The sequence below is a fragment of the Indicator indicator genome, chromosome 3, assembly GCF_027791375.1.
Source record: "Indicator indicator isolate 239-I01 chromosome 3, UM_Iind_1.1, whole genome shotgun sequence".
Taxonomy (NCBI): domain Eukaryota; kingdom Metazoa; phylum Chordata; class Aves; order Piciformes; family Indicatoridae; genus Indicator; species Indicator indicator.
In genome coordinates this window covers 23,324,350-23,343,253 of record NC_072012.1, presented here as the reverse complement: position 1 = coordinate 23,343,253, position 18,904 = coordinate 23,324,350, and the positions used below count along the sequence as shown (strand labels likewise).

At 38.6% G+C, this 18,904-nt stretch overlaps 1 protein-coding gene across 1 annotated transcript in view; it reads left to right on the top strand.

The window, feature by feature from the left end:
* Positions 1-4,803: 4,803 nt before the first annotated feature.
* Positions 4,804-18,904, top strand: part of ORC5 (origin recognition complex subunit 5) — a 54,162-nt gene continuing 40,061 nt past the window's right edge. Inside the window, exons 1-10 of the mRNA XM_054399704.1 lie at positions 4,804-4,932; positions 6,362-6,454; positions 7,016-7,210; positions 11,636-11,710; positions 12,551-12,662; positions 12,998-13,128; positions 14,619-14,667; positions 15,174-15,264; positions 16,523-16,575; positions 18,661-18,773. Coding sequence (XP_054255679.1) covers positions 4,822-4,932; positions 6,362-6,454; positions 7,016-7,210; positions 11,636-11,710; positions 12,551-12,662; positions 12,998-13,128; positions 14,619-14,667; positions 15,174-15,264; positions 16,523-16,575; positions 18,661-18,773 — 1,023 coding nt within the window. The 5' untranslated portion in view covers positions 4,804-4,821. The remainder of the gene's footprint in view (positions 4,933-6,361; positions 6,455-7,015; positions 7,211-11,635; positions 11,711-12,550; positions 12,663-12,997; positions 13,129-14,618; positions 14,668-15,173; positions 15,265-16,522; positions 16,576-18,660; positions 18,774-18,904) is intronic.

Below are 18,904 nucleotides of genomic sequence, written 5' to 3'. Positions count from 1 at the left end.
TCCCTTCTAAATTACCTCAGCTTTTTCCTCCAAAATCTGCATCCTGTTCCCTAAAATTACGTTTTCCCCGTCACCTCTGTCCCTTAATTTTCCTCAGGTTTTCCCTTCAAAATGTCACCTCTGTCCTCTCTGTATTACCTCAACTTTTTCCTTTAAACTCTTCCCTAATGATTACCTCACAGTTTTTCCCCGGGTAGAGAGGCTGGGCCGGCGCCTTCCCACTTTTAGGGGCTGCTGCGACAGCGCCTGAGGAGCCCAGGCCTGGGGAGGTACGCTCCAGCTCCATGCTGTATGGTAATTTGGGCCTTTAGCAGACTTTCAGGTGTTTATATGTCTGTTATAAGAGCCCCAGATCTTGCTGAATGGACAGGCATTAGCCCTTGCAGTTATGTTCCCAGGAACCCCATCCACAGAGCTTTTCCCCACCTAGTTTTATGGTGGCATCTCAATATTCGACGCTTGTTATTTAGAGATTTCAGAAAGTGGCATTTCAGGGCACACGAGGTCTCCTCTGTTTAACAGACTTGAGCTAGAGGATCAGCTCTTCGACAAGTTCTTCTTGTACCACTTGATGGCACACTTGCATCAACACACTGCAGGCTGAAGGCAGGACAAATCAGTAAATACTGTCCAACGTTGTTGCAAGCAATTCATTTTGCATCACGAATGTTCCTGTTTAATTGATTAAAGGAATCTCACATGGTAGTATTGACTAGGAAGAAAAAGGGCATACAAAATAATTACAGTCTGTATTTTGCAGCTTTAATCCCAGATACTGCCTTCATAAATCATTACTTTTTCATGCTCTCAATAAGTTTGGTAAGAAAATTGCCTTTGTCTTACAGAGCCCTTTCTTCCAAGGGTGCCATTTTTTCCTTTTTTTCCTTCTACAACTCCCTGAAAGGATGTTGGCATGAGGTGCCTGTTGGTCTTTTCTTCCTAGAAACAAGTGATATGAGAGTAAATGGCCTCAGTTTGCACCGGAGGAGCATTAGGTTGGCTATGAGAAGAAACTTCTTGACTTAAAGGGTTCTCAAAGACTGGAGCAGGCTCCACAAGTAGGTGGTTGAATCCCCATCCCTAGAGATGTTTAATAGAGACAGACATGTAATGCTGAGGGACATAGTTTTACACTAGACTTTGTGGAGATAGAGAATGGTTGGATTGGATGGTCTTAAATGTCTTTTTCACCCAAAGCAATTCTGTGGTTGTATTTTTTTTTCACCTCAAGTGTAAAAGAGGGGAAACTAACCCCTTTAACCCTAACAGTAACCATACCCCTAACTCTAAAATCTAGCTCTAACTCCTAACTTTAAACCATAACCTTAACTCCTAACCCTAACCGCTAACCATGTTTGCCTGGACATTTAACACTGTATTGCATGACATCCTTGTCTCTAAATTGGAGAGACATGAGTTTGGTGGATGGACCGCTTGGTGGACAGGGAATTGTCTAGACGGTTGGACTCAGAATTGTGGTCAATAGCTCAATGTCCCAGTGGAGACCAGTGGGTCAGTATTGAGACCATTTTTGACTAACATCTTTGTCAGCAATATGGGCAGTGGGATTGAGTGCACTCTCAGCAAGTTTCCAGATGACACCAAACTGAGAGGTGCAGCTGACATACCTGAGGGATGGGATGCCATCCTGAGAGACCTGGACAGGCTTGAGAGGTAGGTCCATACAAAGCTGATGAAGTTCAGCAAGTCCTGCCCATGGGTTGAAGCAACTCCAAGCACAAACACAGGCTGGATGACTGGATTGAGAACAACTCGGTAGAGAAAGACATAGGGGTATCGGTGGATGAAAAACCAACTATGATCCAGCAACATGCACTTCTAGCCCAGAAAGCCATTTGTATCTTGGGCTGCATCAAGAGAAGTGTCAAGGAAGACGATTCTGCTCCTCTCTTCCGCTCTCTTGAGACTCCACATGAAGTACTGTGTTCAGCTCTGGGGCCCCCAGCATAAGACACTACCTCACCCCTGGACCTCCAGATCATCCACTCGGCACGCCCAATACCCTGCCTGATCATACTACTCTCTCCCGCCCCGCCAGTTTCACAGTGAGGGCAGGCACCTCCGTTTCCCCATAGCGCACGCTGCGGGCTCCGCACCTGCGCGCTGGCTGGGGAAGGCGGAGCTGGCATGCGCATGTGTGGAAAGCGGCAGCGAGAGCTAGTGTGCAGACGGTGTGAGTGTGGGCTGCTGGGGTGCGCTACGGGGGGGGAGCTGAACGCGTGGCGGCGGCTCGGCTCGGCTCGGCTCGGCTAGGCAGGGCCAGGCTGGGCTCGGCTCGGCTCGCTCAAGCCCGGCCCGGCTCGGCCGGACCCGACCCGACTCATCCTGGCCTGGGGACGGGGGCGGGCGGGCGGTTGTTTTCTGGCCTTAGGCTGGGGGAGAGGAAGGGAGTGAAGTGAGTGGCTCCTCCTATGTTCTGGTTTGGAATCGGTGCGGAGCGGCGCGCGGGGGTGAGGGACCTGAGGTCCCGGCTGCTTTCCGGCCGGCCTGCCGTAATTCGAGCTGCCCCTGGAGCCCAGGTTCGCCTTCAGCCTCACAGACGCGTGGCTGAGGGAACCCTTAGTCCCGGCTCCGTGGAGAGACCGCGCTGCGGAGGCCCAGGGGTCGGCATTGCCCCTCCACCAAGGCATGGCTGTGCCGGCAGTGTCGAGGGGCTAGTTTCTTCAGTTCTGCCACCTTTCATGCTAAAGTGTAGAAAGACATGCCAGCGTAGATATTTTAGGACCAATACGCTGTGAGATGTCCTCCTAAGTCATCAAATCCAACCATCAAATCTAGCCTGTGCGTTTGGTATCCTTACCTAGACTCAGCTGGGAACGGAGTGCTTTCTGTTCCTCTTGGTCTGGCTGGAATCCCTTGTGCAAACTTTGTGCAACCTACCCTGGCCAGGAGCATCCCGAATTCAGGTTTTGGCTGATGCTACTCTTTGTGTCAGCACATTATCATTTAATCTAAATGTAATTGTTTTGTGAACGTGTTACTCTAAACATCTTTCTCTTGCGAGCTCTAGGATGGGATCCCCTTGAAGATTAAGACACCTACACGTGGTCAGTAGAGAAGTACGTTTTCATCCAGTGGCTTAAATTTGTTTAGTGTAAGCTGGCATGTTCTGAGGTATTTGAGAAGCAAACAGAGCTGTCAGATACGCTGTAATCAATAGGCAATTCACGCTCTTCTGGAGTGCAGTTAGCTAGCAGAATGGAGAAACTGTAGTAGGTCATGGCTTTAGATGTAATTAGGGCACTTAGTCAAACCCTGATCACATCTAGGCAATGGAAGTAAAAAGCTGTACTTAAATTTGTGTACACTTTTCAGCCATTTCTAAAACTTTTCTCCTTGTTTGTCTTTAGTTTTGGAGGCTACTTTTTCCCCCCCTTTGTTTAAATTGTTGATATTTATTTGTACCTTATTTTTAGAGAGCAACTGTAATCTGGCTATGCAATTTTTTTTTTGTTGCTGTTTCTTCGTTCCATTTAGAATACTTGGGTAGATAGTGTGGACAAGTGGTCAGACTTACTCAAAGCTAATATCTTGCTGGTATGACATGGGTCAAGGCTATTTCTAGGGTTGTCTGGGTAATATTTTTCCTGATGCATATGATTATGCTTTTTTTTTTAATAGCTACATTACTTTGATTTCTCACACTTACTCTGTAATTGACTTGATTTTTTCTCAGGTGCTTCAGAATTATGGTTTCCTGATATCTAACTGTAGTCCTTGTTAAGTGTTACACAATTGCTCACAATTATGTGTAATTTGAAGTGTTAATATACTGGCATTGCTTCTAATCTTTCATTTATCCTTTTTTTCCATATTAATTCCACTTCTTATTCTATTGATCGTTATACAATCCGAATTTATATTTCAGAAAACTAGCTACATTTCTGAATTTTCTTTTTGGGTTCTAAGTCATGTTACATTTGACAAAGTCAGAATCCAGCACGTGAGGTTATTTCAGTTGTTGTCTTTATCACTACAGACAGATCTATCACCTTTCTATCAGTTTTAGAAGTAGCAGACTAAGTAGTATCTTTGAGGTATTTTTCTGTGATCTATCACTCAAGTTCAGCCTTTTCAGTGTTTGGACAATTGAGACCCTCCGTCTTCCTTGACTAGTCCTTGTCTAAAGGTAAATTGTAATTAATATTAGAACTTTCTCTAGCTAGTTTGGGCTCCTACTATTTTTTAAGTCTAATTGTCAGTCTTCAGCATCAGCTGGGTTTTCTTCTGCTTTTAAGCTAGGGTAAATGTAGCTATTAACATGTGAAGAGCTGTTGTCATCCTATCTTTCTTTTGTGTCCTACCTCTGCTCTGTTACTTGTAAATCCTGATTTATTTGCTCTCCAGGGAGGTGATGACCTGTGACTAACCTACTTTCCTAATTTTATTCCCTTGATACTTTTAAATGCATATAAGACCAGGACTAAATATGTATTTCTTCAGTTAGCTAAACTATGACCATTTGCTATATTAATTTGATCATATCCTATATGCTTTTCCCTTTTTGTTTGATTTTTTTTAAAAATTATTTTATTCTCTCTGCTGTGAAAATGCCTGTGTAATGCCTTACAGAGTAAAGCTTGATATTGATGAAGTCTGTTAAGTTTATTATAATGATACTATTATCCTGAGGTGGAATGTCTGTTTAGATTTTATTTCAATTCCTGTTAATTTTCCTCTTTTATGTATATGACAGCAAATGATAATTAAAACCTTTTCTTTTCCAGATAATCTTATCTTTTATCTCTGCACCTCACATGGGATATGCATGTTTAGGTGACTAACTGCAAGAACATCAAAATGCCTAATCTTGAACATCCAGCATATCCAGCAGCCAAGCTGCTTCAGTTAGAAAGTTTGGTGCCTTGTCGAGAATCCCAGGTGTCCTTGTTGCTGTCTATATTTGGAGAGGTAATGGTTTCTGTGTTGTGTGTTTGACCAGAACAGAGGTGTTCTGCTATCTGAGGGAGAAGGCATTTTAAGGGCGTTTTTGTGGTGGTACACAAGGGGAAAAGAAAGGGGTTAAGAGCATCTGTTAGTCATTCAGTGGTTGGCCCAGCCTAACCCTTGACGTTCATTAAAAGTGTCAAAATTCTTTTTTGTATTAATTCTTTAAGTCAGTATACTCAATTCTTAGAAATGAGAAAAGCAGACAAATAAATAACTTGTTCAGAATGAAATAAAAAGAGCAGCTTAATTATTTTGCGTGCATCTTAAAGAAAATAGTCTATGAAACATACAGCATCAGTACCATTAAGTAAACAGAGATGCTAAGTCAAATACTGTCTTGTGAGAGAAGAGCAGGCTCTTTGACCATCTCTTCCACCAAACTGTGTAATTCTTTTTTCTTTGATAATAGTGTTTGCTGAGGTTAGGATGATGTAGGGCTTGCAATTTGTGCTTGCCAAGATTTTGCTTCAGTTTATTAACTAATTTGAGGTAGGAGCCCACTACTTTTTTTTTTTTTTTTCCCCTTTCAGTGTGTGTTTTTGTTGCTTGTTTGTAGGGTTGGTGGTTTGGTTTTTTTGTTTGTTTTCCCATTGTTGCAGTGGAGAGCTGGAATCCCCCTCCCACAATGACAATAACCAGGCTAGCTCAGTCCGGAAGCAAATGAAGCTGTATTTACAGGCAAAATGACAATCTGTGATGAAAAGCAATGAATATGTACAAATATACACTATTCATGACATTTACAAATATGTACAATCAACAGAAAAACACAACAAAGCCCTCTGGCCCCGAGAGGGGCTGTGCTTCATTGCCTTCCCCCCCACCTTCCCAGAGCAGGCAAAAGGGAAGAAAGCCAAGAAGCTGAGAGGTTTGTTAAACTTAGCTTGTCAAGGTTAGTATGCCAGTATGTTATCTGCAGCCAGAAGAGAAATGCAGAGCAGACGGACTGCCCGTACCTTGTTTTGAGCACTGACTCTTAAACATTTCTATCTCTCCAATGGAAGTGTTTAGAATAATCATTATTTTGCTTTCTTACACCCAATAGTGACTTATTTACATTATTTCAATTTTCTGCTTGAACTTTGTGAGGAAAAAGTAAAGACAGTCTTAAAACCATCATACCCATGAAAAATGTACCATCATGTTATAGCAGTTTCACTGGTAGCTTTATGGGATACTTGTTTCTTGGGACTTTTCTCCCAACATTTCAGTGAAGGTGAAACATAAAACTTGATCACATTGATCCCCTAATAGTTGACATATTTCATATTTAATGCCTCAATTTAAAAGATAACTTTTCTTTTGGAGGGAAACTTCATTGATAAATCTTTCATCTGTTGAACGTAAAAGAACTGAAACAGCAACAACTTTATTTTATTTTTATTCCTAGCGTGAGCAGTTTAGTTTTCCATCCATCTTTATCTATGGACATAGAGCTAGTGGAAAGACCTATGTGATGCACACTCTTCTAAACACCTTACAGGTAAGAATATTCACAATGAATATTGAATTTAAAATTTGTTTGTAATAGGTGGTCCCACTAACTTAGCTTCTACTTTCTCAAAACGGTTTGTTTTCTCATCAGTTTCAGTCTTCTCAATTCTTCTTGTCTGCTTACTATGGTGAATGCATCTCTCTTCTCATGACTGCACTTAGGACAAAATGAAGTTGTACGTACTGAAATAGAATTCAAATAACTTACCTAAAAATGTTTTAAAAGAAAAAAAGGAGCCAAATTTTGTTCAGCTCTCTAAAAGTGACTTAACCTGAAATAGCTTCAGTGACAAGTAAGTGCTTGTAGAACCATAGAATAGTTTCAGTTGGAAAAAACTTCTAAGATTTAGTCTAAAATCAACCCAACACCATCATGGTCACTAAACCATGGTAATGATCCTCAGTTCAGTCTGAGAGTCACTTAGACCTTTTTTTGAATCTTCTTGTAATTCTTCCTTAAACTTACTTTTACTTGTGAGAGTATATGGAAAACAGTGAGAAGAATTTGCAGTAGTGAAATTGTTGTTGTATCTTTTTTTACCCTCTTCAGCTTCCTCATGTATTTGTGAACTGTGTGGAATACTTTACTTCACGACTTCTTTTAGAAGAAATTCTCATCCAGCTGCAAAGCTATTCTGAGGCAGAACAGGCTTCTCATGTGCCTTGCGATACCTTAAACGACTTCGTACGTCTGTTTAAACAAGCTGTTGCAAGTCAAGAACTTCAACATCAAACATTATACATTGTAAGTAATTTCATTGTAGTGCCCAGTTTTATTTTGGTTAAGAGAATGTGAATAATTGTTATCAATAATTTGTATGTGTTTTATAGGTAAGTTTTCACAAAATTTCCCTATGGACTTAATTCAAAATCTGTTAATACTGTTTAGATTTTTTCCATTGGGTTACTGGTTTCAGGTAAGGTTCTGTATTTTTCATGGGTTTAGAACACTTTATACACAAAGCCTGTATAGCATAACTAATAATGAATGTAGAATCATAGAATCAGTCAGGGATGGAAGGAATCACAAGGATCATCTAGTTCCAACCCCCCTTCCATGGGCAGGGACACCTCACACTAGATCAGGCTGGCCAGAGCCTCATCCAGCCTGGCCTTAAACAATTCCAGGGATGGGGCCTCAACCACCTCTCTGGGCAACCCATTCCAGGGTCTCACCACTCTCATGGTGAAGAATTCTTCCTTACGTCCAGCCTGAATCTACTCACTTCCAGCTTTATTCCATTCCCCCTAGTCCTGTCACTACCTGATATCCTAAAAAGTCCCTCCCCAGCTTTCTTGTAGGCCCCCTTCAGATACTGGAAGGCCACAATAAGGTCACCTCGGAGCCTTCTCTTCTCCAGACTGAACAGCCCCAACTCTTTCAGTCTCTCCTCATAGGAGAGGTGCTCCAGCCCTCTGATCATCCTGGTGGCCCTTCTCTGGACACGTTCCAGCATGTCCATATCCCTCTTGTAATAGGGGCTCCAGAACTGGACACAGTACTCCAAGTGGGGTCTCACCAGAGCTGAGTAGAGGGGGAGAATCACCTCCCTTGACCTGCTGGCCACACTTCTCTTGATGCAGCCCAGGATCTGGTTGGCTTTTGTGGCTGCAAGTGCACATTGACAGCTCATGTTGAGCTTCTCATCCACCAGCACCCCCAAGTCCTTCTCCTCAGGGCTGCTTTCTAGCCAGTCACTGCCCAGCCTGTATTTGTGCTTGGGATTGCCTCGACCCAGATGCAGGACCTTGTATTTGAATGAATATGAATTGTACTTCAAAGTTAAATTAGGTATACAATAATGTTAAAGTACAGAGTCTGTATTTGCTTGTCTGTTTTCTTATGAAGGTAGCTTCACTAATAAAAAAGCAAAATTGGGAAGCAGAATAGAGGTGAATTGTGGAGCATGCAAATGACAAGAACTAGTAGGCCAGAGCAGGTCCAAGTTAGGAGTTGTATGAAGGAACTAAATGCATAATTTCATCTCTAATAGTGCTGTTGAGATTGTACATCTTCAACTGCATCTGTGACCCTCAGAGACAAGAATTGTGCTTTTAAAATTTAAATTTAAAAAAAAGACTGCAATGAAAAATTTGATACATTCAAGTGGAAGAAACACACAGACCACAGAAAAACTGATCAGAATTTAGACCACAGGAATGATTCAACCAGTATTTACTAGAATGCTAGGTTTTGGGTTGGTTTGTTGTGGTTGGTGGTGGGTTTTTTTTTGGTTTGGGGTTTTTTGTTTTGGGGTTGGTTGTTTTTGGGTGGTTTTTTTTGGTTGTTTTTTTTTTTTTTTTTTTTTTTTTTTTTTTTTTTTTTTTTGGTTGTTTTTTTTTTTTGTGGTGGTGGGTTTTTTTTCCTGTCATAATCTTAACTAAATAAAGGAGATAAAATTTGCTGACATCTGGAGCAGTATCATGAGAGATGAACAAAGAAGCAAATTTCAGGCATACAGTAGGTCAGAAGAAAGGACATAGACTCCTCAGAACTACTTTGTTGAACAAAATCTGTTATCTTGAAAATATGAATGCCATAGTATTAGTGATGTGTAGGTACTGTGTGTAGGCATTTTGGACATGCAAAAGATGGTAGAACTTAAGGGGATTTTAAGAGGCCAAACTGATTCTTTAAGAAAACATGAAAGTAGTTCAAGATTGAAAGCTTGATGGTCCTGAGTAATCACTCAACATGTTTCTTGAAGCAATCAGTGAGTACACTGCTTTGTTTTTTCACAATCAAACAAGAAGCTCTTAATTGCAATGAACATTCTTCATTCTGTTCCACAGGTTATAGCTGAGTATGTTTTATTTAAATTTTAAAATACTTAAACCACCGAGTTAAATAACTTCATACTATGTTTAGTGGAAACAGTGCTATCTCATAGTTGCCTACAGCTGACAAGGGTAATAAATTTGACATACTTCTTTAAAAATTGAATGAAGAAAAAAATGTACCAGTACTTAAAATAGATAAGAAGTTATACATAGATAATTAATTTTAGTTTGCTGTCAGAAATGTGGTATTGGAATCCTTCAGCAATTCCACAAGAAAAAAATGTAGCACTAAAATACTGTATAAATTAAAATTTTACTTTCAGATTAATATTTTAATTAAAAAACTGTTCTGCATCAGTAAATAATGCTTCATGTGTTATACGAAGATTAGCTTTGCTCAGAAAGTTAGAAAGTTCTATAATAGATAGCAAACCATTAAACACCTAGTAAGGTTCTGTTGTATTAGGTAAATAGTTGCCCAATCAGAAGAATTAATCATTAAATCAGTATTTCAGTTCTGTATGGGAACACACAGGAATAGGGGAACTCAATTAATGTATATTAACCTGTCTAATGATTTATTGTGGAGTGGTTGAAACTGAGACTGATGGAAGACCAGTGTGCTGGTAACATGCATTGTCAGTGCTGCACTAATTTATTCTGTTTTGTGTCAATAGTAAATAATGTAAAATTTCAGCCCAATTGACTTGAAGCAAATTAAGATGAATGTTTACTTTCAAGCAGAGAATTTTAAATGTTACTTTTAGCCCAAGCATATGTGATGAATGCTTCTGATTACTTGTGAAAAATGAATTTATTCATTCTTACTACTTGAAAAATTGGAACAGATACAACTTATAGTAATTTGCACATTTACAATGTTTAACACTTTACAGAAGTATCAAACTGCTGTTTTTACTGTTCTAAAGTGTATTTTCTTTAAAAAGCTGAAGGGTGACAAACCTATATTAAAGCTAAATAATGGATTTACAGGCCTGTGGGTAGGCTGTTCCTGTGAACCACTTGATATATTCCTCAAACTACGTCACAGTGTTTCTCACTTAACTAAGAAATAAGATGTACCTAAGTCAAGACATTAAAGCTTTGTGTTTGGTAGCTGCATGTCACTGGGTCCATTAAGCACTATATTGTTAGTAAAAATATGTACCCTCTATTTGGTCAGTAATGTAGTGCAGTCTTCATCCCTGAAGTTGTTTATCCTATGAACCAAATGCCAGTATAGAATCATATATTGTAGTTCTACATAAATTCCCAGGAAGTGTGAGCTAGTATTACAGAGGTGAGCTGTGCTTTCAGGAGTTTATGATGTGCTTTTGAAATAGTTTTCAAAAAACATTTCTTGGTTGCCTAGATAATTTTTTTTTTCTTACTGTGGGCAACAGAAATGATAGCTGTCTTAATGTTTTGATGTGGGGAGGAAAAGTGGGATAGAAAAAGATAATTTTCTAGGCATCTCTAGGTTTTTTTCAGCAGCATTAATGAACTTCAGAAATTAGATTTATATTGTAAGTAGTAAGTGAGGCATAAAAGAAATGTTTCTATTATATTTTTAAAAATCTTGATAGGAACAAATTATGCTGGGAATAGGATTTAATTTCTTTTGGTCAAAGGATGTCCATGCATGTATTCACGTTCCTATTTGGAGCCTCTAGGCTCTTTGAATGAGTGTTACATATTTGTTGGTGTTACGGGGGGTTTGCATGCAGTAGGATAAATTCTGTAAATTTCTTGGGTGCGAACTATGGCAAGAAAAATCTAACTGAAAATTCAGTTGTGTAAGTTTCAGATGATAACTAATTTGAAAATATCAGCTCTTATTTCTGAAAAATAATTTCTTTTGGGGGAAAAAATAGCTCTCCTACCATTAGCATGTTCATATAATGCTACAGTACTATGTAGTCTCCTTCTCTGAACACATTCAAAACCTGTCTGGATGCATTCCTCTGCGGACTACCCTAGGTGATCTTGCTTTTGCAGCGGGGTTGGACCTGATGATCTCTGGAGGTTCCTTCCAACCTCTAATGTGTTGTGATACTGTGATAATCTAAGCAGAAATTTGGACCAAAATTGAGGTCTCAGTAGTTGTTAGTGACATTATATCACGGCTTTGGCAGTGCTATTCTTGACTGTTATATTTAGGTTTTGATTCTTAGTGCCTCAAGACATGAGAATGTTGCTTGTCTGGGGATTGTATTTTTTTTTTTTTGAGAGGTGGTTGCTTCTTTAAGGGGTCTTGATATTTCAGTGGTTTCTGCTGTTCAAGGACCATTAGGGAAATGAGTTTCCATGAGCTAAGAATGAGTTCTAAGTCCATGTCAGAATGGAAGATGCCATTGTCTACATAATAAGATCATTGCTTTGTTAAAAGGTGCTGGATAGAGCAGAGCAGCTGAGGGAAATGGAAGCAAACATACTGCCATCGTTTCTCAGGCTTCAGGAATTGGTAAGTGTATGGGAAAAAATTATTATGTATTAATGGCAGTAACTAAACATGCTGTTTTTCCATACAGGCTCACTGATGAAGAGAACTGAGGTGCCTCAGGAGTTTTGAAATGTTCTTCTTGAAGAATGACTTTTTAATGCAGATTTTTTTAACCTTGCCAAGCAGAAGAATGAGCCATTTTCTTCACAGCTTCCTATTAAATCTGATACATTGAAGGATGATGGAAAAAGAAGGAATGTTTTTTGTTATGAAGTGTTTCGTTATCTGTTGACCAAAACAGCAAACTCAAGACAAATATATTGTCAATAGAAACTTGGTTAAAAAGAAGATGCTAGTGTTTACAAGCCTTGTTTGTAACTAGTGAGGCAGTTGGGAGAGTACACAGTAAATACTGTGGTTTTGGTTTGGGATGGTTTCTTTTTAGCTTTTAAGGATCAACTTATCTTTAAAATGCAAGTAATAAATAGCTTGGTTTCAGAAAGCATTGAGCATTCTTTGCGTTTTGTCTCCTCCTGTTTGTTCTGAGAGTCTGGGTTTAATTGTATATGGAATCTCTTTGGTATCTATTTGGTATTATCTAGTACTAGAGCTCCATCACCCCACAAAGCTTACATGTCAGTGAATTGGCAAGGGATGAAGAGAAGTCTTGTGTAATAATGAAAATCTGCGAGTTCATCAGCTGCTTGGTTCGGCTCCCTGAAGCTTTATTACTATGCTAGTAATTTCTATTGAACTGCGAATGTGGAGATTTTTGTGGAACAGAGGAGTGACAGTGATAATTTTTCTGATTGATACCGTAACATGCAGTCTTGTTTTTCCTTTATTTTTCTTGCTGTGTAGACTGACAGAAACGTGACCGTTGTCCTGCTCAGCGAAATCGTATGGGAACTGTTTCGCCCAAACACTGGATGCCTTGAGCCAGTCACCTTGTATTTTCCTGACTACAGCATTGGTAAACTCATTCTTTAAACTGTTTTTCAAGGATCGAGTAATACTTTGTCCAAAATCAAACAAATATGTGCCTTTTACAGAATCCACAATACGTAATAGCTACTGGAGTGTGAAAGTCTATATTCACACACCCTCTAAAAGACTTTTCCCACTTGCCAAAACATCTCAAATTAACATTGTAGATCCATTGTATTGGCTGCTGCTTCTAATCACTGTAGGCTTAGGTGTTTTGTGTTTTTTAATTAATGATTATAGTTTTAGTTTTCCACTTAACTTGAAAACTGTAGTCAGTTTAAGTTAGCTTTGTATAAGCAAAACTTATTTTTGTTTAAACAGGACACCTGCAGAAGATCTTGTCTCAGCATCATCCCCCATTGTATTCTGCAGATTTCTATGCTGCGTATATCAATATTCTGCTTGGTGTCTTCTACATGGTCTGTAGGGACCTGAAAGAACTTCAGCATCTGGTGAGATGAGCTGCTTTAGCATTGTTGTTTTGTTTGTTTGGTTCATTATTTATTTTTTTTTCCAAATGAGCTCTGAAGGTTGAATGAATCTAGACACAGAGAGTCATAGAATGTTTTAGGTTGGAAGAGACCTTTAAAGGTCTAGTCCAGCCCCCTTGCAGTGAGCAGAGACTTCTAGATTTGGTTACTCAGGGCCCCATCCAACCTAACCTTGAATATTTCCAGGGACGGAGCATCTACCACCTCTTTGGCCACACCACTCTCATCATAAAAAAATTCTGATATCTAGTCTAAATCTATTCTCTTAAGAATGTGTTAGCTCAAAAAAGCATTTTCTGTAAAAATCCATAATGAAGGTTGTGATTGTTTTGGTGGCTGTAAAGGTTTTCCATTGCAGTTTTATACAACAGAAGTTGCACTAAGGAGATGCCAGACTGCCAGTGGTTCACCCATCCTAGAATGTCTGTTGTGGTTTTTGAGCTCAAGCTGTTCCTTGATATCTGAGGGACTGAGAAGGTTTTGCTGCTTATTTTCACCTGCTGGGATAAGGTGCTAAAAGTGATGAAAGCTTGTATGTCTACTACTAAGTGTAGTATTGTGTAGTATATATGTGTGTGAAAGACCAACACAATGAAAAGATTGTACATAATTGGACCTTAAATTCTTTTTGTTTGACAAGTTCCTTCTATTAAAGGCAAATGACAGAACCAAAATTATTCAGTGACATAGAATGTGTATATGTTAGATATATATGTGGAAGTTACTGCATTGAGTTCTGTATACTAGCATAGAGATTTAATAAGGTGTGGTAGGACAACAGGAGAATGAATCATAGGGATTGCTATTTTACAAAATACTGATGTTGCAAAGAATCTAGATTGCAACTTTGTCAAAGATTTCTCCATCTTACCTTAGGCAAAAGGAGTTCATTTGTGTATGGAATGTGTTATCAGAGTTTCAGTTTTGGTTTTCTTTCCCCACCCCCCCCTTTTTTTTTTTTTCTCCTCCTCATTTTTATTTGTTTTTAAATAATTTGTGCTGGTGTTTGTGGAAGTATGTAACCTGGTTTTGAACATACTGAACTGCCTCTGGGATGGAAAGCTTTATCTGAAAATGGAGTAAAAAAGTTCATGAAACATATTTATTGTGTTTATAATGTTTAATGATGATGTTATTTTTTTAAAGAAAGAGGAACCCCTGAGTACAGTAAACAGATTTTGCTGAAATATAAAGTAGGCAACCTGTGGCAGATTATTTAATTATTTAATCAGCAGAAATGTTGTGACACATTACAACATAATGCTTGGAAGTAGGTGGCATAACTATTGACTGAACAAGAATTCATTGGTTTTTTCAAAGTAATGCAGTATGTTGCCTGATAGCTTCTGTAGCTTATCCAAAGTTTTTTACTTGTTAATGTCTTGTGGATTCTGTAGCTCATCCAAAGACAGAGTTACTTGCTAATGACTTGTGCTTTTTGCTTTCTGTAGGCAGCTCTCAATTTTTCGAAATACTGTGAACCTGTGGTCAGAGGAGAAGGTGAGCTGCTGTTGAATTTGAGCAGGTGTATGAGAGTGCAGGTGCCCTGCTGTGGGTTTTGTGGAGGATTTTGCTTTGATCCTCGTTGTTTTGTGACTATTTCTTAGGTCAGAAGAGCATTGCTTACTCCAGTTGCACCCAGTAAGCAGCATTTGCAGCAGTAGGTTACTTTTAGTGGTGTTTTGTGGAATTCAGATGGGAATAATGTGAAAACTTTCTCCTTGCTCAAGCCCCAGGAGTTCTGCAAAGCATTAAGAGAAGTTATTTCTCTGTCAAGGATAAGAGGAGAGAATGAAAGTAGAGGTTCTGCTAAACTGTCCTAGAGTGTCTTTGAATAAACTGCAGAGAAACAGCCTCAATGGCAGCATGTACTTGCAAATGGATGCTGATGCAGTATCATCTTAATACAGCATTTCAGAGTCAGGGTGTTAGACTTAAGATGTCATGTCAAGGGTTTTAGTGTTGTAGGAGTTAAGTGTTTAACAGCTAATTCTGGCTTGGTGCAGCAAATGAACGTGACACCCGCAAACTGTGGAAAAACATTGAACCTCATTTGAAGAAGGCAATGCAGACTGTTTATCTCCGGGAAATATCCAGGTAATTTGGGAGAAGGGCAGTATTTTGTTGATGTTGGTGTGTTTAACAAGCTTCCTGTCTAAATATTTACTCTCTCCATTGTATTTCATAGCCAGGTTTTCATTTTTTGATAGATAGAATCTTTTTTTCTTTAATATGCATTTCTTTCGTGCCATATGGTGTAAGAAACAGAGCATCACAGGAGAAAATTGTTAGGTAAAATGTTATTTGTAGCATATAAAATACTTAGCAAGTAAAGCAGTGGCTATAGATTGTGTTCTCTTTTTCACTGATGGTCATGCAGAGAGGTCCATTTTTCGTCATGTACTAAACTGCCAAGCATGAGAATCCTTCACCAGAATACATGGGCAGTGTTTCAAACGCACTTGTAGAGTTGACTTGGCTGATTCTCTCTGTGTACCAGGGATGCATGCAAGCTTCAAAGTTCTAATGAGACATTGCAGATTCTCATCATCTGTGTTCTTTATCTTTGTGTCATAGAGGTAGGTTTATATGTTTACTTTCTGACCCCTTATTTTCTTGTCTAAGGGCAAAATTGTCCTTATATGGAATTACCTTTTTTGACAAAATTAAAACCTGGTATCCTGCTAATGGGCTGTTTTTCTTGGTTTATTTCTTAAGTTGCCAGACTGCTACAAAAAAATGGTGGTTTTTTTTAATTGTAATGATCAGCTTAGATTTAATGTCTTCTCTGTCTTTAAGATGAGTGATTCTGATGTTACACCATGTAAAAAGAGATAATTAAGTAGTGCTTGATTTATTTATCTTGATACAAATACAGTGATTTCTATCGTTTGAATGTTACTGAGACCACGGAGTATTCTAGTAACTGAACCTGGTTGTGTAGAAGTCTTTGCTTCATGTTCTCACTAGCTTAAACAGTTAAGCAGAAAAAGAAATAAAAACTATCAGTATTTTAATACTTTTTATCCAGTTCTGCATTGTTCTTAAAACTTAGAAACTATAGATGGTAGTTGATGGTAGTTAAAGGAAATAAGTCAGTATTTTACAATTACCTTGGACTCACTTTTACACCTTAATGTAACATTATCTTCTGCATTTTTTTCCAAATCCTTGTAGTTTGTACATTGCTGAAACTTACATGCAAGGTAGTAACTACAACTTGGTATTTTTAATTATTCTCTTACTGTATCCTAGCCATGTATGAAATCAGCATACACATATGCCAAGCAGTTAGTGTTCTCTAAAAGACCAATGGATACTTCCTCTTGATATATTTGCATGATCTGTCTTTTAGCTCACAGTGGGAGCGCTTACAGCGTGACGATGGAGAACCTGGGCAGTTGAAAGGTATCAAATACAGTAACGCCACAGGGCCATGTAGTTTGAAATATGTGCTTTTTCAGACAAGCTTGGTGGTGGTTATCTGAGAACATGTGAGTGGAGTTACATAGACAAGGCTACCTGTTACATTCAATTACAGTTCAGGGTAATCATATTTTTCAGAAGGTGTTCTCCAAAGGACCGTTGCTATTTTTTCCCCTAGTGTATATCCTGGGGGTAGGCTTTCCTAATGTCCTTTGTGGGTAAAAGCAGATTTCTTTCAATCAGTATTTCTTATGTAAGAATGGATTAGGAATGGGATGACCCCTGATGGTCAAAGTTCTGTGTGCCAACTAACAGAATTGTTCAAGGGAAGGAAGGCAATATTATATCTGTTGTATTACACTGGACTAGCACGTCCCTAAACAAAAGAGCTGTCATGCGTCCTGATTTCTTAGCAAACAGAAATCTCATAATCGTAGAAATTCCTTTTAGACAGGCTTGGAAGTCAAATCTCAATATATTGGTGAGCCTTCATTTACAATTTGGAAAGAAAGGCTAAAACATTTTCTTGGTAATGTCAGTTAGGCATGGTCTTTTGGAAGCACTTTTCCACATTATTTATCATGACAAATAATTTCTTCCTTAGTAAATAAAATAGCCACTGATTTTAAAATTGTCTTAAGATAATTGCAATTATCACACTGTTTGCTGTGTTTGCTTTATGATCAGTAATTTTTCAACATGGTTGACCAAAGGAGTTTGATTCAAAGTGTTCTTATTAAACTCCTTCCTTCCATGCCCACATTATCATGAAGTACTTCAGCACTTGACAACCCTGAAAAGGAGACTTTATTGAAAATGTATTTTCTAGGGGAAACCGTTGGTAAACAGCATTTGATAATAACCTACTTAAAAAGGAATCATAATAAATTTTGCTGTGGATGTAAATAAGCAAATAATTCAGTGCATGATGCAATATTGACAAATCAGAACAGTGGAGTAGAAACGGTTATTTCTGCCTTAAACTAAATTGTCTATACATAAGAGTTTATTTGGTGTTGCATTTGTAATTAATGTGTTATACGAAGCAATCTGTTTATTGTAAGTGAAAATAAAACTGCCATCCGTTTGTACCTGCATGAGAGGAAATTACTGCTACCTGTCATCCAGGATGCTTCTCATCACACTGGAGACTCTGAGCCTTAACTTTTTGACATATTTAATTCCTTGATCTTAACTTGCTGATATTTGTGGATAAAGGTAGGACTGCTTCACAGAACAAGAAATTGAAAACCTGTTAAAAAAAGGAAGGCACAAGAACGACCTTTCAGGGGCCTCCATAGTTTCACAATGGATGAATAAGGTAGTTTGATCATCCTGTTGATATGTATAAGCTGTGTAAAAGAAACAACTTCAGTGACAAGAACAGGGAAATGTAAAAGGAAAAAATATGAAGTAAAAGTAAAAAGTGGGAAGGAAAATACTGACTAGACTGTAGTTCTAGTGTGTTTTAATGTCAGACAAGTTTAATGAAGTGTTCATGTAGCAGGCTGGACAAACTGGATTGTATTTAAACTTTTGACATTTTTCTGTAGGAAATAAAGCAGTAGCTAAAAGTTGTGAGATACTGAAGCACAGCACTACTCCTTTCTGTCATGCCAACCCCATTCCTGGCTGAGCTGCCTGGCACAATTTGGAGCAGCCTAAAGGGTGGATCTTGGAGAAAAGCTTTGCTGTTGTGTTTAAGTGCATCTCCTAACCTGAGCCATTTGCCAGAAAAATTTACCTTAACTGAAAGTAGCCTAGCTTTTTTTTTTTTTTTTTAATGGGAAGTCATACCTTAGTGATTTATGGATCTCTGATGTTTCAAATACAGTTTCTGAAATGAGTCCATACAAAATTAAGAATATTTTGGTTAGCTTCATTCCCTTCCTTGTCCATTTACTGGTTTTGTGTCTGTGCTAATGGGCTTGAGAAGGTAGCCATAATCATTCAGTTACAGAAGTAGAGCAGGAGGGGAAGGAGGAAAAGAACATGGACAAGTCTACTTTGAAATCTGTTGGATGTTCGAAGTGGGGCTTGGTAACTCCTATACTGTTTATTTTTTAGGACTTTCTGCACATACACATGTGGAACTTCCTTATTACTCCAAATTCCTTCTCATAGCGGCTTACCTTGCCTCCTACAATCCTGTTAGGACAGATAAGAGGTTCTTTATCAAGGTATTGAAATTTCTTTTTTTCTTTTCTTAGTGTGGTTTACTGGATTCCTGCATACTCAATTTCCATTTTTAAAACTCTAACCATTCATTTTCAGCTTTCTGAGTGGTTCATTTATTCAACTAGACATTTTT